The sequence below is a fragment of the Doryrhamphus excisus genome, chromosome 5 (assembly GCF_030265055.1).
Source record: "Doryrhamphus excisus isolate RoL2022-K1 chromosome 5, RoL_Dexc_1.0, whole genome shotgun sequence".
Classification (NCBI taxonomy): domain Eukaryota; kingdom Metazoa; phylum Chordata; class Actinopteri; order Syngnathiformes; family Syngnathidae; genus Doryrhamphus; species Doryrhamphus excisus.
In genome coordinates this window covers 20,820,138-20,844,424 of record NC_080470.1, presented here as the reverse complement: position 1 = coordinate 20,844,424, position 24,287 = coordinate 20,820,138, and the positions used below count along the sequence as shown (strand labels likewise).

The following is a 24,287-nucleotide window of genomic DNA, read 5'->3' as shown; positions in this document are numbered from 1 at the left end:
GCACACGGGACCGCGTCGCACGGCCTTTTTATGGCCGCAGCTGAGGGACAAAGGGCATGTATGCAACGTACACACGTGGAACTGTCTGGAGTTGGTTCGGGGTCATGGGCTGAACTCAAGAATGCGGACGCCTTAGTACTGAAACTCATCAAGTACTTGCACCAAAAGCAGGAGGTCAACGAGAGCGCCAAAAACACGCAGGAACAACTGGACTCTCAAAGAGCGTTGATGCAATCTGGTGGGCTCTGGTCCTCTGGGAAGGCCTTTACGGGTTTCCATCAGAGATGACGGGGCATTGGGCCTAGTCCACGTCAGGGCTCTGACAGGATTGTCCAACAGGGTGCTGCCACAAGGGAATGGAATCGAGCCAGGGGTGCAGGGATCTGGAGGGCTTCTGACAGGAACCCAGGAGATGGTTGGTGTGCTTGGTGTTGGAGATTCACCAGGTTGTCAAAGGCGACTGGTTAAATGATGTCTTTATGTCCATGTGAGCCCCGCCCCCCTTTAGATGGGTCATAGAATGATAGAGGAACTAACACCCCCACCCCAGACTGTTGACCATGTGATGTTTTCCACAGTCTTCAGCGAGTATTCATGATGACATAAGAATAGAACATTAGCATTAGCATTAGCATTAGCATTAGCATTAGTATTAGCATTAGCATGTGAGTGTCCCTTTGTTTGGACAATATCCCCATGGCAACAGAAATAGCTCATAGAAGTTGAACTGTTGGCTTACATCAATGCTCTAGCCATCGATGTAAGCATCATTGACGTAAGAACTGAAGTGATGGAAGTTGCTGGATGTTGTGAAGATGGACAGAATGGATGTTGGACAGAACTTCTTGTATTTGTGTGTATACAGCAAGATCACTAAAAGTATGAAAAACCATGAACACCAAGAATATTCTTAATACTTATATTACAAAACAGTGTTTGAAAATGCGTCTTGCATAGGAAATACATTCGTGGGAGTGAACGAGAGTAGTGACAGGAAGCTGGCCAACCAAACAGGAAGGTGTCACGTCAACCAGGTCCAGATACGACGTGAATAAAGCCATCAAAGACAACATTCTCTTCAAGGGCCTCCTGGCAGCCTTCAACTTATTCTGGGTGTGTGAGCCTCAGATCCATGTGTAAATAATAATACTAATTATTATTATTATAATACTACTAGTAGCAAACTACTTTGTGCATGTTTGTAGTTTTGTAGAAATAAAAGATGAATGGAAGTGACAGGAAATAATGTTTGTTGTTCCTGTTTGCGTATTTGCACAAGGCAGCTGCCTGCATTTCAAAACGAGATGTCAGGATGTTTGCTGCCATTGGTCGGTCTGGCTCCACACGCCTGACGTGTGCTGGCGGGTGCAAGTCCGTGCGGCGTAGCGGTGGGGATTGCATAACATGGCTACGGCGCATGTGGGTGCTCGGGTGTCATCTGGACATCCAGATGAGGCCCATTAGTCCAAAGAGGAGCTTGGAGGACGTGCACACGCGTCCGGCGGACGCTTGGGGGGGGCAGTCTGTGTAGGGTTCCAAGCAGGCTGCGTAAGCCATGACGTGCGCCACGTAGTTTTGCTCCTTCACCCCGTGAAAGAGATGAGCCATGGGGCCTTTGGCGTAAATGGCGACATCTTCGCCACCGTGTGTCTCGGCGTCAAGCGGGACGGCGGCCTGCTGCATGTACTCTTCATCATCTGCACATAAGAAGGGAAGACCTCAGAAAGCCCAAAGAGCATGAAGAAACACATAAATCCTCCTGGAGCCTTGAGTCACCTCCTCGCTTGGATTCCTTCTACCGTAATTAAAAGACTTGGGTCATTATTTCCAGCATTCCAGCTCCGGTCCTTATCTACAGGGCATTAAACACGGGGCCTTTGGGCCACCAATTCATACATTCTTCCTCCATCACACTTACAGCAGAGAAATGTGTCCCAGTGGAGTCTAAACAACACAGGAGAACTCTGATCTACGTATACACATGAAGGGCTCTTACTTTACACTGACGCACACAAACATACAGTACTTACTGAAACACTCATGCATTTAGAGTAGTTACCGAGGAAATCATGAGGAACTGATGACTAAGGAGCATACATTTAGAGTAGTTACTGAGGAACTGATGTCCAAGGTCCATACATTTAGAGTAGTTACTGAGGAACTGATGACTAAGGAGCATACATTTAGAGTAGTTACTGAGGAACTGATGACTAAGGAGCATACATTTAGAGTAGTTACTGAGGAACTGATGACCAAGGCCCGTGCATTTAGAGTAGTTACTGAGGAACTGTTGACCAAGGCCCATACATCTAGAGTAGTTACTAAGGAACTGATGACTAAAGAGCATACATTTAGAGTAGTTACTGAGGAACGCACAAGGAACTGATGACTAAGGAGCATACATTTAGAGTAGTTACTGAGGAACTGATGACCAAGGCCCGTGCATTTAGAGTAGTTACTGAGGAACTGTTGACCAAGGCCCATACATCTAGAGTAGTTACTAAGGAACTGATGACCAAGGCCCATACATTTAGAGTAGTTACTAAGGAACTGATGACCAAGGCCCATACATTTAGAGTAGTTACTGAGGAACTGATGACCAAGGCCCGTGCATTTAGAGTAGTTACTGAGGAACTGTTGAGCAAGGCCCATACATCTAGAGTAGTTACTAAGGAACTGATGACCAAGGCCCATACATTTAGAGTAGTTACTAAGGAACTGATGACCAAGGCCCATACATTTAGAGTAGTTACTGAGGAACTGATGACTAAAGAGCATACATTTAGAGTAGTTACTGAGGAACGCACAAGGAACTGATGACTAAGGAGCATACATTTAGAGTAGTTACTGAGGAACGCACAAGGAACTGATGACTAAGGAGCATACATTTAGAGTAGTTACTGAGGAACTGATGACTAAGGAGCATACATTTAGAGTAGTTACTGAGGAACTGATGACCAAGGCCCGTGCATTTAGAGTAGTTACTGAGGAACTGATGACCAAGGCCCATACATTTAGAGTAGTAACTCAGGAACTGGTGTCCAAGGCCCATACATTTAGAGTAGTGACTGAGGAACTGATGCCCCATTCAGTATACAGTCATGCCATGCCCGATGCTGATGGTGCAAAACAAGGTATGGAAGAAACAGGTCAGGCGTGTGAAGATGGCTAAGGGAGAACACGACGAGGCAGAGCAGGCCAGTGAAGGTTACATTTCAACATGGCGTCACGTGATTAGCTTACAGTAATCCACCATGGTGATGTTCCCCCTGGTCCCGTTCACGTGCACGTAGCCAGGGCCGTTGGCGTACAGGATGCTGGTGAAAGGCATTTGGTCATCTGCTTTTTTGGGGGCGAGACCTGCCGAGAGAAACGCGGTGGCCAATGAGAGGACAAGCACGGTCACACGGCGTATGGACGCTCCTACCGAAGATGGGATTTCCTCGAGGGGTGTTGCCTCCAAAGGTGAAGACGTGAGAGTGGTCGGCCGTGACGACAGTCAACGTATCTGATTCCTGGGTGAGCTGCGAGGCGCGCTCGATGGCGCGGTCCAACATGACGGCCTCTGTCAGGGCGAGTTTGGCGATGCCGTCATGGTGGCCGTGATCGATCCTCCCTCGTAATCACAAACAAGAGGTGATGTTCAATTAGTCCGTGCTTTGTTAGCAACTAGCTTGATCATTGTCAGCCATGCTGTGGATGTCAAAATAAAAGCCAATAAAGCTGATCCTGGTTCCTACAAAGCTGGATAACGATAAAGTATAAGGTGCTCATACAATTTTACTTCTATAGAGGGACTAGGTCCTGGTCTAAGGCCTGAAGCTGAATTTTATATTCCAAAAATATAAAATATATTCCAAAATGACGACTTTTCCATAGTTGAATGTGCTTGAATACTTTTGGTAGCAGCTGTAGCATTACACCAGCAGCCGAGTATGTGAATTTCATCCTCATATTCTACTGTATGCTGTCAATTGCCATGGCAACGCTGATTTGACTCGGGCTGACTCGGCGCTCTATGCCCCATGGCAACCACGGATGGCACGGATGCCACGGATGCCACGGATGGCAGGGCCCTGCTTCTACACGGGACATCAGTCCCAAATGTTATGTTCATGTACTCATCTTCCACAAACAGGAAGTATCCATTTGGATTCTTGCTGAGGATTTGAATGGCTTTCTCGGTCATCTCCACAATGGACGGGTCTCTGGTAACATTTCGAAAAACCTCAAATCTCATATCCTTCGGCTCAAACAGACCTGAAACCACAAGAACAAGAATTTCACGTGCTGTCAAAATCACCACAAGAATCAGATTAGGATTAGGAAAGAAGAAACGTTAGCAAGGTTAAGGAAAATGACGTCAATAAGCTAAATGCTAGCACGTGATGGTAGCCTGGTTGGAGCTCACAAGCAGAGATGGTGCGTGGTACTTCACTTCCTGTGTAGAAAGTATTTGGTGGAAATAGTTCAGCTGAAAATCACCACGGACGACCTGCAGTGATGAGTCCTAACCTGATTTACAAGAATCGGTGATCGAACTCAGCGCTAAACACGTGCCTGTCAACCTTGGCGAGACGTTACAGACACCCAACAAAGATTATGTAAATCATTGACTTCTCAGCGCCCAAATGGTGTCAAGAAGAACAACACGCTGATCTCTACGGCGCCAGAAACGTGCCCTTGGACTCTTATCAACACTGTCAGGAGAATTTATGATGACTTCACATTGCTATAAAGTTGACCTCTCCTTTCTCAGCCCTTGGAAATGTTTGACAACACAGATAAGACGGAATTGTCTCCCAGCAGCGTGATGACCAGCGTGTGAGTCCTGCCAATCAATGACTGTACATATTCCAGTATTGGCTTATGTTTGCTTGCTTGCATGTTCAACTGCCGAGTTACCCACCCATGAGTCGGTCGGTAGTTTCAACGTTTATCTCGTCAAAGTCCTTCCTGTGCCAAACGTAGCGGGAATTCTTGTTCTGAAAGACACATCAGGTGACAAAGTGTGACAGATATCTCCGGGAGTCATCAAAAGTGCTTCTTTCAGCGAGCCTACCGGTTTAGCCTTTAACCAGACGTCTATAAGGTTCCTCCGGTCTTTGCGGTCACCCCGGCGAGAGTTGGAGGTTGGGTACTCAGGGTCCGAAGTGCCCTTTGGGGTCATGTACATCCTCCCTCCTCCCAGGATCACCTTCAATGGACATGAGGAGTCATGATACACTGTACCTGAAACGGTTCCCAAAAGAAATTGGGATTTTTTGGGATGTTGGTGGCGTGCTGGTTTTCTCTTGCTGATGCATGATCTCCATAAAGCAACAAGGTGCTCCGGTCTATTACGCAACCTCTGTGTGAAATACGCTCATGCCGGTTGGATGACATCTTTGGCCAGGCAGGATTAGACTTGCCTCGACTGGAAAAAAGAAAGCTCATATTTCTCCTGCACTCGAAAGAATATGTTTCATATTTGGCGCTTTACGATCAAACAAACCATGACCAAGAAAATGGCTTGTGATTTGAAGAAAGGAGTCGGCAGGCTGCCACTGCCGGAGCTCCCTGGATGACGTTAGGCAGACGAGGCATCAGCTGAGCCAATTGGATGCCTGGAGGGGGGAAATTGGGTAACCAGCTGTTGTGGGATGGCTCTGGATCAGCTGATACGGCAGACTTGTCAGTCAAGCTCCATATTATAGAAGTTACAGTATTTGTTCAACTCATGCAAGTCAGAAGATTTTTGTATGAAATGTTTTTCATCAAAATGTTACCAGTCAAGTCTGTTCCCTAAATAACCTAAATGTTCCCTAAATAACCTAAATGTTCCCTAAATAACCCATCTCTGGGCCAACAACGTTGTGATTGCCCTCAATTTGATACAAAAGATGAGAAACGTTGTGGCATCCCATCCGGTCAGGATAACAGGAAGTTTGGTCAACAATAAGTTCCACCCATTCGTCATTGACATTGATTTGAAACGGAATCTAACAATTCAAGGCAAGGAGCCGTCACATGAAAAATGGCACCAAAAATCGAAGTCACGTACGTCGATGTCAACGTTGGTGACGAGCTGGGTAGCGATGTCCACGCACCCCTGATGGCGGGCGCTGCTGGGAAGATCAGCGTCGCTGTACCAGCTGCGGCTAACCGAGTGGGCGTAGGCAGCGGCTGGTGAGGCGTGCTGGACCCGAGTGGTGGTCACAATGCCGACCGATTTACCTGGATAGTGAAGAGATATTGGACTTTTTTTGTTTCGAAATAAGGACGATTACATTAGAAATTGGAGGTAGGATCCACGCAATAAATCCACATTTCTCTTCTAAATGAATATTGTCATTTATAATCGCCTTCAAACAATGACTGCTTTGGAAAGATAAACACGGTAGCCACATTGAAATGATCATGTCCTCTGGACATTGAACTATAGTCCGGCACCGTGCTAATCAGATGATAGCTGTATTCATTTTTTGATCCAGATAAGAACATATCACATGACCTGCTTCAACTTTCCATTCCACAGCACATGCATTTATTCACCTTTGGCCTTTGCGCGTCGCAAGACGGAATAGACCTCATTTCCAAACGTGGTGTTACACTCGTAGGCCACGGCGCTGGCGCTCAGGCCGATGGTTTTGGCGTTGGCTTTGATGCCGCAGTGGTAGGCTGTAGCCGTGCTAGCGCTGTCTGCTACCTGCTTGTCTACACTGTAGGTCTGCAGAGACAAAGACATGTTGTTCCAGGCAATACATGGGTCAACAAAGACAGCACATGTTGGCTGAAGAGGACATGCAGGTCCCAGGAAGATGCAAAGAACGGGAAAACATGTGATCTGCTGTGGACAAGCCAAAAGTAGAGGAACATGACAAGCATATAATCTTCTTTCAAAAGATCAACCATGCCAGAATATTCTTATATCATCCATCTTGAGTAGTTTCTGTCTATGATTATCATAATGAAAGACACATGACTTTGGATGCAACTCTGCTTTCTCTTATTTGACCACAATGTCAGCTTTTCAACTTTAATTGTTGACTTGACCTCCATTCCTCTTCAGCCAGACCTCGGAGGGCCAAGTCTTCAGGCCAGATGATACATGGGAAACATAGGAGTCACTTAGTGGGGCAACCTTGGGAGCTGTGCCCACAGAACAGTTGATAGTGGCTGGTGAGGTTACTGGCAGGTGAGGCTAATGGCAGGTGAGGCTAATGGCAGGTGAGTCTAGTGGCAGGTGACGTTAGTGGTGGGTGAGGCTCGTGGCAAGTGAGGCTAGTGGCAGGTGAGGCGAGTGGCAGGTGAGGCGGGTGCGGGTGAGGCTAGTGGGGGGTGAGGCTAGTGGCAGGTGAGGCTAGTGGTAGGTGAGGTTAGTGGTGGGTGAGGCTAGTGGGGGGTGAGGCGAGTGGCGGGTGAGGCTACTGGCAGGTGAGGCTAATGGCAGGTGCGGCGGGTGAGGCTAGTGGGGGATGAGGCTAGTGGCAGGTGAGGCGAGTGGCAGGTGAGGCTAGTGGTAGGTGAGGCTAGTGGTAGGTGAGGCTAGTGGTAGGTGAGGCTAGTGGTAGGTGAGGCTAGTGGCAGGTGAGGTTAATGGCAGGTGAGGCTAATGGCAGGTGAGGCTAGTGGCAGGTGAGGCTAGTGGCAGGTGAAGCTAATGGCAGGTGCGGCTAGTGGCAGGTGAGGTTAGTGGTAGGTGAGGCTAGTGGTAGGTGAGGCTACCAGCAGGTGAGGCTCGTGGTAGGTGAGGCTAGTGGCAGGTGAGGCTAGTGGCAGGTGAGGTTAGTGGTAGGTGAGGCTAGTGGTAGGTGAGGCTACCAGCAGGTGAGGCTCGTGGCAGGTGAGGCTAGTGGCAGGTGAGGCTAGTGGCAGGTGAGGTTAGTGGTAGGTGAGGCTAGTGGGGGGTGAGGCTACCGGCAGGTGAGGCTCATGGTAGGTGAGGCCAGTGAAAAGTTGCTAGCAAGGAGTTCTTGCTTTGTATTCCTAGATGCTGTTGCTTAAGTTACCTCACATATAATGAGTGATGGAATACCTTGGATAGTGCCACATATGGAAAGGTGTCCATCGCCAGAACTGTCTCCTCCCCCGAGTTGCCCTCCATCTGACCTTCCAGAATTCGAGCAGCCGACACAGTGGACACGCCCATACCTGTTTGACAGAGATTGACAGTTTGCTGAGTTGCTTCTGGAGCCGTGCTTCCGCGTCACTCTTCCATTACTGTTCAACAGCACGTGTTGAAGGCCATCACCAGTACGTGTGCCCCGTGACTGACTGGCCACCAGTGCAGGGCGTCCCCTGCATCGGGATGGACTGCGGTCATCCGTGACTCATGAGGACAGGCAGAACGGAAAATGGATGCTTGGAGGTGGAAGGTAGGAGGACTTCCACCATGGTTTTCAGTTCATTTTCTTCTCTTAGATGCTCTGGACCTCGCTGACAGATGAACGTTTCCCAAGGTCTCTTCAGCTTATGAAATCCAAACCCAACATTTTCTTTGAAGAACTCAAATTGAACTGTCAAATTGAGGTAAAAAGTAAACAAATTCAATGCCATGACCGACAAATGGACGTGCACACAGATGTGGATGTGCTTTTTAATGAAACCCAGACGGAGCCGCACTTGGCAAGCATTGGAACGATATCTCATCTCTCAGAGCGTACCGCTAACCCACAACACTTCATAGCTCACCGCCATTGGAAGTCGGCTGGGATAGACTCCCGCATACCCCCGTCGAAAGCGGGTGGATGGACACGGTAGCTCATTGGCATCTGACTCATTTGAGGAGATCTTCAACGTTCTAAGTGAAGCCGGACCAGCATAGCCACCCACGACCCCCCAGAAGAGGCTGGATCTGGTATGAAACATCTCCACTTCCAAGCCGTGACTACACCATCATTCCAACTCTGGCGGCAGGCTCAATGCTAACGTCTGCAGTCGCATGGCTGAAAGAGGCCAGTGGAATGTTACAAATATACAAATATACAAACATACGAGCGTTTGGACTTTCACCATCCAGGACCACCGTCACAGCTCGCCCTTCCTTCCCCTCCCAACCTCGGCTCATAAGAGTCACTGTCACAGATTCCTGTTTTCCCAGGACTTGCCGTTTTCACTTCCTGTCCTTAGAAAGTGATGAAAACTTTCTCTGAACAGCACTCGACCGGCACATACGTGTGTAATAGTACATGTACGTAGTGGTACATGTATGTCATAGTACAGGTATGTACTCATCCAGCCATCCATTTCCATCCATTTCAGGGTTGCAGGGTGCTGGTCTATTTATTGAGGGTTGCTCCGTTTCAGTTAAGTTAAGGGAAGTCCAGTATTTGTCCACCCAGGAAACCTCTGCGGGACTTCCGATTTGGATGGCAGTTATGACTTCACATGACCTTTTTCCATCCACGTCACCCATGCAGAGCCAGGAGTTCCAGGAAGGAATCCTGGTAATCGGCATTGTGGATCCAAGTGTCAGACCCAGGCTGAGCACGGCGCTCTTATTCCATCACATCCACTCAGTCCTCTCCGCTAGCCACACCTCCAGCTGTGTGCAGTTTGCTTGCGTGGATTCCATGAAAGAAGAAGAAAATGACTATACCATCTCCGAGGAACAGGATGATGTTCTTGGCCTGGTGCTCCCGAGGGCGGAGTCTCAATGCAGCATCCAATGTTGCCTTGGCCTGCACGTCCCAGTAGGATGCTTCTCTTTCATGCTCGTATTGGACTGCAAAGAGGAAGCAAGTGTGATGAGTGCACGTGCATGTGCACGTGCATGTCACAGTACATCCACCTGGAACTCCCAAGCCACATGAACAATCAAACTCTAACGTTTTATCCATAAAGACGCAATAAGCGTCTAGAAAAAGAGGCTCCGCTTCTTCTATCTGCAGGACTGCTGACCCCCCAGCTGAGCCCCCACTCCCCACCCACACACCTGAGTTTGCTCACCCTGCTGTGAGTCATCACACACACTGGCGAGTGGAGTTCACCTGCATCCACACACATGCTGAGCGCTACAAATAGTCTTGTTGACTCCTCACCTTGGCTCCGCACGGCAGTCCGGTCTGCGGCCAGCAGCAGGCTTCCGAGCAGGACAAGCGGGAGGCTGGGGGCCCAGGGTCGTGGCGTCTGCATCCCTGGTGTGATGTGACCTGGACACCGGAGAGGCTGGGAAGAGGCTGGCACGCTACTTTTCAGAAGAAAGGTAGAAGCGCGGGGAGAGCGAGACCTGCCTTTTTAAAGCCACGCTGGGTGTAGTCAGGAAAGGAAGGCCCTCGCTGCTCATAGGCTTGGAGGGAATATGAGCGAGGGAGGAACCAGAGAGAGAGAGAGAGAGAGAGGGAGCCGGAGACCACACAGGAGCGTTGTAGCATCTCAGCCCTCTTTTTATTGTTTTAAATGGCTGCTTTCATGTTCTCCTCCCTTCCACCCCCACTCAAGTAGGAACGATGGAAGGTTGAAAGGGCCACTGATGTGGGGAGTGTCTAATAGCAGCGTGCAGAAGGAGGGAAAACGGTCCTACCAAAGACAAACCATATTGGTCTTTCCATTTGCAGAAAAGAGTCCAGCTGTTCTTGACGTGCTCCTTTCTATGAGGGAACGCCGCCACTTCCATCTCCACCTTCCGTGCGCCACTTTGCATTTAAAAGACACCAATTTTCCCTCCCACCCAAATCACCTCGGCTCTTTTTTCCTCCGTGTTTAGCATTTTTCTGTGGTGAGTTAACAGACAGCGCCTGCAGGATGGAAAGGCTTTTTTCAAGTGCTAACATGTGAGATGAGGAGACGTGGACCTCCTTACACTCCTTCACTGCTCGCTCAGTGTGCCGTAGCGCTACCTTTGGGCCAGCAGAGGCCGATTGCCCTTAGCTTGGGAATTGCACCCTTGGCAAGGCGGCTTCCTCTGAGGAGGCAAACCGTGCTAGCAAGGGAGAATTAGCTGTTGGCTGTTTTTCCTGTGGAACATCAAGGCCAAGGTGTGTGCGTACAGGTAGTTATTAGCGCAGCTGCCAAGGCTTGTAGCTAGCTCAACGAAGGGCATACCTTCTAGAACCCTTCACCACACAAACATTTCATGGTTCCCCTCCAAGATGCAAACGTTGGCTTTTTATGTTCAAGATGATTATTCGGAATATCATGACAATTCCTGTACCTTGTTCCCTGACACCGCTCTTCGCTTCCCACCCGATGCCTAGCGTGCTGGACTCTCATTGGGCAGACCGGAGGGGTCAGATGTATCAGAGCCACCAGCTGACGGTATTGGTCAATGGAAGTACAGGCGGTCCTCGGGTCTTGCCGTTTCCTGATGCCATGTGCACTCCCGTGAATTATTAGGATATTATAGCGTGTCCATAGACTGGCCAAGAACCAAAAAGAGAAGACATTTCGTGCACTCATAAGAACATAGGAACATGGGCACATAGGAACATAGGAACATATGAACATATGAACATATGAACATATGAACATATGAACATATGAACATATGAACATAGGAACATAGGAACATAGGAACATAGGAACATAGGAACAAAGCAACATGGGAACATAGGAACATGGGAAAAAAAGAAAAAAGGAACATAGGAACAAAGGAACATAGGAACAAAGGAACATAGGAACGTAGGAACATGGGGAAAAAGGAACAACGGAACATAGGAACATAGGAACATAAGAATAAAGGAACATAGGAACATAGGAACATAGGAACATAGGAACATAGGAACATAGGAACATAGGAACATAGGAACATAGGAACATAGGAATATAGGAACATAGGAACATAGGAACTTAGGAACATAGGAACATAGGAACATAGGAACATAGGAACATAGGAACATAGGAACAAAAAACATAGTAACAAAGGAACATAGGAACAAAGGAACCAAGGAACAAAGGAACCAAGGAACATAGGGATATAGGAACATCGGAACATAGGAACAAACAGGAACACAAGAACACAGGAACAAAGGAACAAAGGAACATAGGAACATAGGAATATAGGAACATAGGAATATAGGAACAAAGGAACATAGGAACAAAGGAACATAGGAACATGGGAAAAAAGGAACAAAGGAACATAGGAACATAGGAACAAAGGAACATAGGAACAAAGGAACATGGGAACATGGGAACATGGGAACATGGGAACATGGGAACATGGGAACATGGGAACATGGGAACATGGGAACATGGGAACATGGTAACATAGGAACAAAGGAACATAGAAACAAAGAAACATAGGAACAAAGGAACATAGGAACAAAGAAACATGGGAACATAGGACCACATAGGCCATGACGCTGACTGTTTCAACATGTTACTAAGGTTGAAATACTTTACTTTTGCTTAGAGTATGCTTAGAGCCCTCTAGACATAAAATAACAGCCCTATAGTAAAAAGAAGCCATTTATGTTGCAGTAAAGGTTTTCCGGGTGTGTGCAGGACAGGAAGTGACACTGGGGATTGACAGCTGAGTTTTAGCTTGGCCACCACAGTCAAGCTACAGTCCATATTGTGAGGATTACTGCTGTGAAATAAGCAAGCTGATTAAGTCTGGTGCTTGTGTGTCTCAGCCAACATTACAGTAAGAGTACTGACACCTAGCGGGTGGTGTACAATACTACATTGGCTACTCAATGCCTTGGATTTGGAACACCGGATGCACGGCGTGAAAGCCAGCTGGAGTTGCGGCATCACGTCTGGAACTACTTCCATCCCGGCTTTGTCCTCTTCCACTTGGACTGGTGCAGGCACGAGAACCAGCAATACACCATATGTCTCCACTTCCACCTCGATGCCTCCATCATGTCATCAAACCGCCATTAGGCTCCGCCCCCTTTCATTCTCCAACATGAGCACAGCCGTCCTGGAACGCTTCTTGGCTTCCAAATTTGTGGTAAAAGCTCAGGAAAGACTCTTTTTTTTCCAGCCTGGCTGCACCAGAAGGCCATAAGAGCATGCTTGGATGAGTGTGGTGTGGAAGAATCGCATGCCCCTTTGAGAAATATCACATCCCTGATGAAAGGATAACACTTCATAACGTTCTTAGTCACTCAGCTGTGTGTGTGTGTGTGTGTGTGTGTGTGTGTGTGTATGTGTGCATGTGTGCATGTGTGCATGTGCTTTTGTGTGCATGTGCGTGTGCTTATGTGTAGCTCCTGGGGTCTGTGAATGAATGCTATTGCATCTCATGTTTGCTAACAACGTGCTCATGTACCTGCTGCCATCCATCATATCTTCTAAATCCATGAGGAGGTGTCACAGGCCGGACAGAATCAAGATCATGTTGCACACCAACACCGCCATCTGGGGTTGGCCAGGGCGTGGTCATTGCATGGTTTATTGCAGCACGGCTGAGAAGAATGCAGTACTGGTCAGGATGAAGTACAAAGATGTGACTATTCAACGATATAAAATGTTGCTCCATGCTCGTACCAAGCAGTGAAGGTCACAAGATGATGGGACTCATTAGGTAGTAATCATCTCCCGGGAGGATTTGAAGGGCTTGACCTGGATCAGGCAGTAGGAGAACCTTCACATGGTCACACTTGGTAGCAGATGATGGCTGTGGAACCTTGGTTAGCATGTTTTCGGTTAGCGTTGAAAATATACTCCACAACTTTGCCTTGGTTAGCGTCCATTACGGCACATGTCTCGTCGTGTTGTTGCGTGAGTCCAACTATTATCTCAAAACGTCTTTGTTAGCATGCTATTAGCTTGCCGCTACATTGAAACAGGAAATGGAAGCCCGCTACGTCGCCTGTTGATGATGTTTGCAACCATCATTTATCATGTCCAGTAGAAACACTTTGAACGCATCATGTGACAAGTGAAAGGTTGAATATGTACTAGTATAAAAGTGTAAATAATAATAATAATAACAATAATAATGATAATAATGGGGCGGCACGGCGGTCTAGTGGTTAGCGCGCAGACCTCACAGCTAGGAGACCAGGGTTCAATTCCACCCTCAGCCATCTCTGTGTGGAGTTTGCATGTTCTCCCCGTGCATGCGTGGGTTTTCTCCGGGTTCCTCCCACATTCCAAAAACATGCTAGGTTAATTGGCGACTACAAATTGTCCATAGGTATGAATGTGAGTGTGAATGGTTGTTTGTCTATATGTGCCCTGTGATTGGCTGGCGACCAGTCAAGGGTGTACCCCGCCTCTCGCCCAAAGACAGCTGGGATAGGCTCCAGCATCCCCGTGACCCTCATGAGGATAAGCGGTAAAAAATGAATGAATGAATAATAATAATAATAATAATAATAATAATAATGTTCAATCAACTGGGACACGTGCCCAATGAAGTGAATGCAAGTCATGAGACATTCAAGTGCAATTCCATATGTCTGTGAAGCATCTGCTTGCCTCGTCGTGACAACATGGGAGAAGCCGTAGATCCATGTCCCTGAATGTGTCGGAAGAAGATGCTTCCTTCCCTGGCCTGGGCCGACCACAGCGGAGTTTTGCTTACGGCTGTTGGCTCACTACCTTCTCACTTTGGCCCTTTTCCCGCCCTGGAAGCCTAAATGACATGGATTTCTCCGAATGGCTCACCTGTGTGGGTGCAAAGAGAACCACGGTCACCAACCAGACTATATTTTCTGTGGAACATCTGCAGCTACCAGGATTTATTCCTCTTTTGCTTCCTTTTGGGCTTGACTCACCTGACGATGATGATGCTTTCTTCTGTCATTAAGACACTTCCACCTCTACTAATCTGCTGTCTTTCTCTGGGTCTCCAACAGAAAGATGGAGGGGAGCACTCGATTGGTACATCCCAGTATATTCTCCTCTCTGCGTGTTTGTGTCCGTCAATCAAGCCAACGTGGGACATAGGATGGGAAGAAAGGCAGCCATTCAAGAGTACACAAGCAAACATTAATGAGCTAAATGTCGCATGAGGAGGATGGAGTCTTCTTCACCCCTCTGGCATCACGAAGATCCCTGCTCAGCCTATACCCCCCGCCCCTCACACTATCACACTTAGAGAATGATCCAGGAGGAAAGAAGCATGGAAGCCTGGGGGGGCCGAGGCATTCATTGTAGTAGAGAAAATACACCTTCTCATGTGTAGGACCAGAAAATACTCCTGCACGAGCACGATGGATCCAAAGATTCCAAAAAGGATTTTATTTCAGTCTCAATCCAAATAAACAACCGCCAAGTCAAATAAAGTTAATAAGTCAAGATGTCCAATCATTTTTCCGGGTGTAAATTTGTTCTCCATGACTGGTGTTTATCCTCCTGAATGCACGCCAAAGCCAGCGTCCTTCTTCCTGCCTGTGGGAGGTGGTCAGCAGACTCCACACGCTGGCGCTTGAGGTTCAGACGTGGGTTTATTTACATGTTGGAGTCTTGCTGAAACCTGCCGGGCTTTGGTCCAAAAACATCCTCCACAGGTGCTGACCAGACGCGCCCCGAGATGAGCTGTCTTTGACACCCGGTTTCAGCCTGAGATCTGGTTTATCCTTAAAGCCCAGCTACATGCAGACGTTCCCTCGGAGGGATGCGGGACCGTACTGGAGCGAGAGCCAGCCTTTAGTGACCTGGAAACACAGCAGCAAAAGCAAACAGCTGCCTATTTAAGTCCGCCCGTGGTCGACAATGGCCTGTAAAACCTCCTTCACGGGGAATAAAATAGCCGCAAAGGTCTGGCTTTTGTCTGCATTCATACGGGCCAGCTTTCAATGGGGGGGGGGGGTGTATGGAATCAAACCACAATGCTTTCATTATCGGCTCCAACCCTCCAGGCAGCATCGGCGGTAGTTGGAGTGTTTATACGCTAGTTCAACCTTTGTTAAAGCGCTCTACCATGACACTTGGTATAGTCCACTGCTTTAGTCTGGAAGGGTCTCCCAGGCCTAAACATATGGTCTCCCCCGCATAGCCCAGACCTCCAGATGTTGGTGGGTCTTAAATGCACTTGGGTGGTACATGGAAGCCACGTCTGCACAATACATTGGGACGTGATACGCTATCAAACGTGGAATGATGTTCTCCATTCAACGACTCACATATATTGTTGCCCTTTCTGTCACTTTGCATACGTGGTACCTGAACACAACACAGTTCCTTCTGACTGACAACTTCATCCATCCCTTGTCTTCCGCTCATCTGCGGTTGGATTGCGTGGGGCTACTTCGTCCTGTTCCTTCCTTCATCAGATCCTGAGGCATTCCCAGGACAGTTGGGAGATTTAGTCTCTCTGATCTGTCCTGGTCTTCCACGAGGCCTCCCACTGAACTTCTCCCCAGAAGCATCCTGCCACCTCATCTGGCTCTTCTCAATGTGGAGGAGCAGCCAACTCCGACTTTCTCCTGACAGCGATGACAGTGCTTCTCACCCCATCTCTTCGGGAGCGCCAGCCCCCCTTACCAAAGATCATGGTCTTTGGTAAAATCGTCCGTTGAAATAAATAAATAACTTAAAACCCCAAAAACGGGAAAGAAAAGTTTTTTACAGCCGGCAACAAAAAGCAGCCTTTGGTCGCTTCTTTGGGATTTTACTTTGACAGTCTCGGCAGGAAGTGGTGTCATAGTTTGCTCTCCTCCTCCTCCAGTGGCCTGTTCAAGCCCGGGATTTTACCAAAAATAGTGGTCTCCCGACCAAGGAAGCTCATGTCTGGGTGACAAACATGTCGGATTTTACTGCAAAGACGCCCAACGAGCATACCAGTGGTTCCTAGCGGAAGTCACTTCAAGAAGAAAATGGGTTGCACTGTATCTAGGTTTTTGGGGGTTGAGGGACCCCCAAAAGGGGCCATTATGAGATGCAATAACTCAGTTTGAATAATAGTATGTCTTTCAAAGGTCAAGTTAAGTGAACACATTACCAGTCAGCGTACACACAAAGATCAAGAATGGGCGGTTGATTGACATCTGGGGCGACACATCATACGGATTGGCTGGAGGCCTTAGCGTTGATGAAAAGGTGCAAGGAGAAATATGATGGATTTACAGTAAGTCACGTTAGCGCTTGTGGTTGGCAGCAGCTAACTTCTCCAAGTAAGTAGCATTTTAGCAACATGACTTTGGACTAATTGGACGTGACGCCAGCAAAGGGTGTGTGTGTGTGTGTGTGTGTGTGTGTTGGGGCGGAGGGGGCACATCTGTCAACATTTTCCATCTGCCAATGTGACTCCCTGGCTGCCTTCAATGAACCTCCTTACAAACCACAACTGGCTTAACTGGAAGAGCAATCAGGCACCAGGAAAATATTATTTCTGAAAAGTAGGATCAGTTGCTGCGCTAAATGAGACATCTGGGGGTAAAAATAGGCTGATTCTTGCCATATTCATCCTGGGGTTCCTTTTCCTGCTGTCTGTGGAACATCACGCACCCCGTGGAAGCATCGTTGATGGCAGCTTTCTGCTGTTACATTGTGCCTTTTTACTCCAGTTTTCCCATTTTTTCTCTTAGTTGATGTCATTTTATTTCTACAACGGCCCCCAGCTTACACTTTGGACACCCTGCACTGAAGACAAATCCCAAAACCGATGTGGTTGACTCCTGTCTATGAAGTTGTATCCTTTTTATTGCAATTGCACATTAATGTTCTTATTGTTATAGTGAATCATTATTCACTGTTTCCATCCTGTCCTGGCTTCCTGTTTGTCACGATACAATCTTAGTCACACCCTTCTGGTTCTCGTCACCACGACTCCTTCTTCTCGCTGGAAACAACTGTATGCATGGACAATGGGAGCGTGGTGTGTTCACTACGCCTGAGAGTGTAATTCTAGTGTTATCCTGACATGAGCTCATGCTTTTTATGATGTGTTTATGTGCTGTGTGTGTTCATTTGAGCATTTGTTCATTTGTGTTCATTTCATCAAGGCAAAAACAAGCAGACTGAGAAACTGCTTCTTCCCAAGAGCCATCACCACCCTGAACTCAGACATACAACGTACCCGGTCATTAGCATAATGCAAATGTGCAATATTTCCATCACTGCCTCTGTTACTACCTCAATCATATTTATTTATTTAACAACCCAATACAATACACTCATATGTGACTTTACTCATCTGTATACACCAGTCATTATTTGCACTATGACCCATTTATCATTGCACTAAAATTAATATATCTGCTCCTGCATATGCTCCTGTGCAATACTATGTGTATATTTTGGATATCTTGTATATATCTTGTATATAGCTTGTTAAATTGTCTTTTTTACTCTACTTTTATATACTTTTTTTTAAACTTGACTACTGCACTGAAAGGAGAAGCTCTCCAATCTCGTTGTACATCTTGTATAATGACAATAAAGGCCATTCCATTCCATTCATAATCCAAACAGGTCATAGTGCAGATTCATTCCAACAGTGCGTTCACCTTTCTAACCTCTTTACCTTCATTGTGCACACCTTTTACTCTCTAATGAGATCCAGCACATCAGCTGTAAGAGCAGTTTAAAGAGTCATATTAGTCTTAGCTTTCTCTTAGGAGAAGGGGAATATGAAAAGGCTCTGTTGCGACATCTAGTGTTCATGTTTGGTATTTTGGTATGGTAAGTCACATTAGTTTGTTTAAAGTCCACATGGCGAAGGAAGCCATTGGCCTTAACAGTACACTCGGAATTATATGGAGGCATGGAACAGGATTATGGAATGGAATTGCAATGTATCAGAAAGTATTAGTCATGTCTTAAAAGATTGCAGACAGGAGAGAAGTACATTGGAGGATGCGTTCATTCATGCGATCAAATTCAATCTCGATAATATTTTGCAATTCAACTCAGGACATGTGTTATAAAGACATATATTTTTCTTTTTAGGAAAAACTGGATTTATAAATAGATTATAGAAGATTTAGATTCCGTTTTATAGTCCTGTTCAAAAGATGGCGGTAATGCACACTAAAAGCTGTTTGCTAACCGCCAATAAACAGGAAGGAAGTAGAAGAAGAACGGAAGTCATTGTGCCAATGTTTCTACACGAGCCTATTTTGAGGAGGGGACCAGGGTAGCTAGTTTAGCGCCCTTATTGTTGGCGTTGCTTTGTCCGCCATTAGACTATGGCTGTTCCAGGTACGTATTTACACTCAAGTCTGTTCAAGTCCTTGTAGATATATTTGGTAGGAAGTTAGCTACTAGCCAACTTGATTTTACTAGCCTCGACGCGGAAGTCATTTGACGTGATAAAAGTGACACTTTGGTGTCTATCTGGTCTTTTTTTACTTTTACTTTTTGTATACTTTTTTTAAAACTTAACTATTGCGCTGAAAGGAGAAGCCCTCCAATCTCGTTGTACATCTTGTATAATGACAATAAAGGCCATTCCATTTTGTATTTAAACACCGGAACCTACCAAACACTGCTGTGTTTTGTGCAACACATTAGATTATATTCTTTACTTTCCCAGGTCCCAATAAGGACAACATTCGAGCTGGGTGCAAGAAATGCGGGTATCGTAAGTATACGCTTTATTATTATTATGACCATTATTATTGTCCAAAAGTTCCGGGGTACCTTATATTGTGTCCTGTTCATCTTAAGGGGTTTGTTGTGATTAACCGGACATGGATCATATGACCACATGGATCCTAATAGGATCCCATCGATGCCAAGAGGGGAATGTCCAGTATGGGATCAGTACTAGTTGTGATGGACGGATACCTTTACAGCGGCATGGTGTGTTGGTTAACATCCAGCCCTCCATTTGTTTTGTTTTTTTTTAAGCTGGGCACTTGACGTTTGAGTGCAGAAACTTTGTGAGAGTTGACCCCCAGAAGGACATAGTTCTGGACGTCAGTAGCACCAGCACCGAGGAGAGTGAGGAGGAAGCCCCTCCTGTCCAACGCAACGAGAAGCTGGCCAGAAGCTGGCATGGTCGTGGGGGTAAGGGCGTGATATCACCACGATTACACTCTAAATGTACTCAACATATAGTAATACTTGCCCTCGTATTGGTGGACTGTATGTACTTTCCTCGCTCTAGACTCTTCTGCTGATGATCGTAGAAAAGAAAGGCACAAGCGGAAGAAAAGCAAAGACAGAAAATCAAGAAAGAGGTAAATGTTTGTTGCTGAGGTCTTCTGACCTCCAAACAGTAGCAAAACAACTGAGTTTGTTTTTAAACCTCCATCCACGGGAGATGATGGACGTTAACACAACTGACCACACCAAAATAGTCTCCTGTTAGATGCGGAAGCTTGCAGGAATTGTGTGAATGAAATGCTGTAACGGTGAGGACCAGTGTGGGCGATACGATCCCAGAAGGCTGCTCATTCATAGCTGCACATCCTCAGACACGACCCAGCCCCTCCTAAAAATGAAGCTGCCCAGGCAACCCCAAACATTAGATACAGCAATAGCCGCTATAAGCTAGCCGGCGTAGCCTAGTTTAGCGGTGCGTGCTAGCAGCGACCCACCAGAGCAAGCTGCCGTCATAGCTTTAGCATGTATTCATGGCTGACTGCTTCTTGGCTTCTTAGATCCTCTTCAGCTTCAAGCGACCAGGAGACCTCCAGAAGGAAGAAGAAGCGCAGCAGGTCCCTTTCCACGTCGGATGAAGAAGAGCGGCGAAAGAAAAAGAAAGTGAAAAGTCACAAGAAGAAAAGTAAGAAGAGCAAACGGGAGGATGGGAAGCATCACAAGAAGAGACAGAAAAAGAAAGCCCAAAGCTCCTCTGCCTCCTCCAGCTCCACGCCGTCAGACAGTGACTAGGGAGGGGAGTGTGGGGGGTGTCGTAAATTCCTAAAGGTCATTGGAACAAAATACATTTATTCACTTGCTGGGTAGTGGGGAGTACAACGAGGAAGAAGCTTTCCACACTTTTATGGAAGCTATGCGGACCATCTTGGAGGTACAGAACATCTTGGAGATAAAGCATCAGAAGTTGTAGAGAAGATGGATGGATGGATGGAGAAAGGTCATGCTGTGGTGCCAAACTGATGTCAGCTGTCAGTGTTGTGTTCTACACGACCAATGACCAACATATGTATATTGATATTAGAGATATTATATTATAGATAGATAGATATTTGATGGCCAGAGTGTCTGAAGCTCCCAAGGAACGTTTTGTTGTACCTGACCTCAATAGTCAATAAACCGACAACCTTTTTTAATCTGGCATCCACTTTTTTGGCAACAGTATAATGATGCCATCACCCCCACCCCTAAGCGACCAGTGTACATCACATGTACTCTATATTCATTTCCATCTGTCCATCCATTCATAAAACTTTGGAATAAATGACACTTCCTTTTGGAACATTTCTAACAGCATTCCTGCAGATGGCAGCAAAATACCCTTCATGTATAGTCACTACCTGTTAATGACTCGCTTACTGTTTATATTACACTGTGTCCTATATAGATGGTTACAGTCTTCTATATAGATGGTCTACATAGATGGTTACAGTTTTATATATATGGTAAAATAAGCGTTGTATGCCATCATATTGAATATATTCTATCCCAATGTTGACAGCCATTCCACTTCCTGCTTGTTCAAAAATTCATTTAGACAAAGAAGCAATGGGGCATGGCTAAAATAAAATCCCCACATGATTTATGCACGTGTCCATATTTCTACACAGTCAAAGGAGGATGCTAACATGGAGAGTACCGAAAGAGTGGCTTCCCCCACCTGGTGGTCCTCATCTTATCCTAGACCTGCTGGCATCCTCTCTACTGAGATGCAGAAGATGAGGGCAAACGTGGTGGTGGTGGGTGGGTAACATCAGGCCAGTATGTACACACACACACATACACACAAAGCCATAAAGTTGGGCTTTATGAGCATGTGAAGACATTGACACCCCCCACCTATGAATCCATTTCAAGAGCTGCTGAGCCAGCCCTTCATGTGCTGATGTCTTGGCTGGGGATCCCACGTCGTGGATCCCTCGGTTTCTCATCACCGGCACCATGAAATGCCAAAGTTTGTCAGACGGATCATCTCAGAAGAACTTGTAAAGCTTTTGCCAGTTAGCAGTTGGCCTTGCTGTTGTAAAGGTACACAAGACACCCAGAAAAATACTACTAATGTTGAGTTTTTCTGCTCGGTTGTAGATGACTTGGATCGGCATCAAGTGTTGTCGAGATGCGGACATCCTCAATATTTGTCCGCTTCCATCAGGTTTTTGACAACGTTTAACGTGATGTAGATTTCACTCAAAGTCCTCCCAAGTCCGTTGAATCGTCTCCTGCTTCCTTTAGTCGCACTTTTCGCACAGGAAGTGACTAGAAAAACATTCCAAAACCTCATGGGGACTGAAATTGTGATTTGTATTTGTTTGTGCAGTTCTACTGTTCGATACAGTACGAGTTATACGACCGTCATACGACGTTCATACGACCTTATCAAGTCCAAGGTGGTAGTGTCAATGCATCATACTTTTATTCTGCAACAAGTCTTTGTACTTGGATGGGAAACATGTCCTGCATAGCCTGGAACAGATGACATCATATCCTTTATGTCTGCAAAGTTCAAACAACCTGCAAGTCAACCAGCGAGCAGCCGTACAGAATGGATTGGGTTTGACTTTGGAGGTTTCACCATTTTAGTGTCAAACTTGTCAAAATGTTTGTGTTTCGGCCTTCCTGTCCCAGTAAAAATTACAGTACAAATACTTGCACTACTTTGGTAGTATTTGTACCTTCAACACATTTCCTATTTATTGGCTTTATGTTTCATATTATTTCTAACTAAACCCCCCAGTTGTGTCTGGGGGTACGCAAGTCAGATACCTGAGGAGGGGGAGAATGAGAAGTTGAAAAGCGCCTGCTTCATGAAAACATTGACAGAGGTTGGAAAGTTCCTCGGGCCCCAGATGGGACGGGTCATCAAATGAAGCCGAAGGGAACGTGAGGAGCAGCCATGCTGTTTGTGCAGCAGCACCCCAGGTTCCCCTCAGCTCATTGGCTTTTATGGAGAGAACGCTCGGAGAGCAAATGCGTCTCCGCTGAGCCATTTGCATGAAAATGAGATCTTCTGGGGAGAATTTAACAGAGCAGAGCAGCGATGGAGCCGCCATGCCGACACCTCTGAAGCATTCATGTCAAACGAGACTAAATAGGTTTGTTTGCAAATGGCTGGCCAGGAAGGCTGAACGGCACTCTCGTTAACAGAAGACGCCATTTTCAGGACGATTGGACGTTTTCAATTTGCTTAGTACGGAAAACATGGATCCATGACGGTGCTAGGAAGATGTTCTTGGTTTATTCATCACTCAGATGGGTCAGATGTGGAGATATCCCCACGCCAGGAATTGCTGGACTAACATTTATAGTGTTGGTTGTTCTTAATGCCAGTGTTATTTTTCCTTTAACGTTATTATTCCCAGTTTTGAATGGAAGACGTATTCCATTTCCTGTTGACATTTGTCTTTGGAGCGAGTCAGTCAAGAGGTAGCATGAATTGTATATAGAGTATGTATATCACAGGGGGGTTCCGCCCCTTTATATGCGAACAGCATCAACCTTGATACATGATGAGTTACACATCATCCATCCTTCCATTTTCTATGCCGCTTATCCTCACAAGGGTGGGGGTTAAGCATAATCAGGTTGGTTGAAGTTGAACTTATGATGGTAACTTGGGTTGGTCATCAGTGAAGCAGCTCTTAGGCTACGTTCCCACTGTAGGGTATCATGGCCATGAAGTGAACCCATGCATGAAGTATCATGAAGTTCTTTCATGTCCCGTTCACATTACCAAAACAAGGTCAGGTGTATTTGAGTGTAGTGTGAACCCAAACATCTGCCTGTCACTGGGGTAGGGTGTTGATTTTGGCTGCAGCAGTTTGTAGGGCACTTCCAAGGAGCATGGAATGACGAGTCCGAGTCCAGAGGGGTGGGAATTTTGATGTGACACAAATTCTTAAAACACTTTTGGGTGACGAGAACCAGCCAGCCTTGCACGTCAGACGTAGAAGATCCGAGCATTTGAAAGAAATGACATGGAAATACCCCCATACAGGTCACATGTCACAGGTCACGTGCTGAATAAAGTCAGAATTGAACCTGCAGTGTCTCTGAAGGGAACATAAGCTGCTTCTCTGGAGCGAATGAGCTAGAAAGTATTAAAAACTTATTTAGGCAATAAATCAATTTAACCAACCCAAAAAATCTGAGGAGCGTACTGGGTCCCCAAAAAGGGGGGTCAAGCCAAAAGACTGGAAAGTCCAGTCTTCTCCTGGTGTAGGGATCCCAAGAAGGAACCGGTCCATGGTTCCTGCAGAGAGCACGCTAGTCAGGTTTGACCTGTTGAGAGAATTGCTTTGGAATGCGTAGTGAGACCTCTTCACCCCCCCTCGTGTGGGGGCAGGAGTGAGGCGTAAGGCGGTTTC

General features: G+C 46.5%; 2 protein-coding genes across 2 annotated transcripts; one reads left to right on the top strand and one right to left on the bottom strand.

The window, feature by feature from the left end:
* Positions 1 to 941: 941 nt before the first annotated feature.
* Positions 942 to 10,131, bottom strand: LOC131129536 (alkaline phosphatase-like). The gene is made up of 11 exons (XM_058073197.1): positions 10,023 to 10,131; positions 9,581 to 9,706; positions 8,018 to 8,133; positions 6,535 to 6,709; positions 6,044 to 6,216; positions 5,063 to 5,197; positions 4,910 to 4,985; positions 4,126 to 4,260; positions 3,428 to 3,619; positions 3,244 to 3,360; positions 942 to 1,697 (listed from the first exon to the last, which is right to left on the bottom strand). The coding sequence occupies exons 1-11, from the start codon at positions 10,114 to 10,116 to the stop codon at positions 1,435 to 1,437; spliced, it is 1,602 nt and encodes a 533-aa protein (XP_057929180.1). The 5' UTR covers positions 10,117 to 10,131; the 3' UTR covers positions 942 to 1,434.
* Positions 10,132 to 18,891: 8,760 nt separating this feature from the next.
* srek1ip1 (SREK1-interacting protein 1) lies at positions 18,892 to 21,504 on the top strand. The gene is made up of 5 exons (XM_058073322.1): positions 18,892 to 19,020; positions 19,355 to 19,402; positions 19,672 to 19,830; positions 19,931 to 20,003; positions 20,427 to 21,504. Exons 1-5 carry the CDS (start codon positions 19,008 to 19,010, stop codon positions 20,656 to 20,658), a joined length of 525 nt encoding a protein of 174 aa, XP_057929305.1. The 5' UTR covers positions 18,892 to 19,007; the 3' UTR covers positions 20,659 to 21,504.
* Positions 21,505 to 24,287: the final 2,783 nt, after the last annotated feature.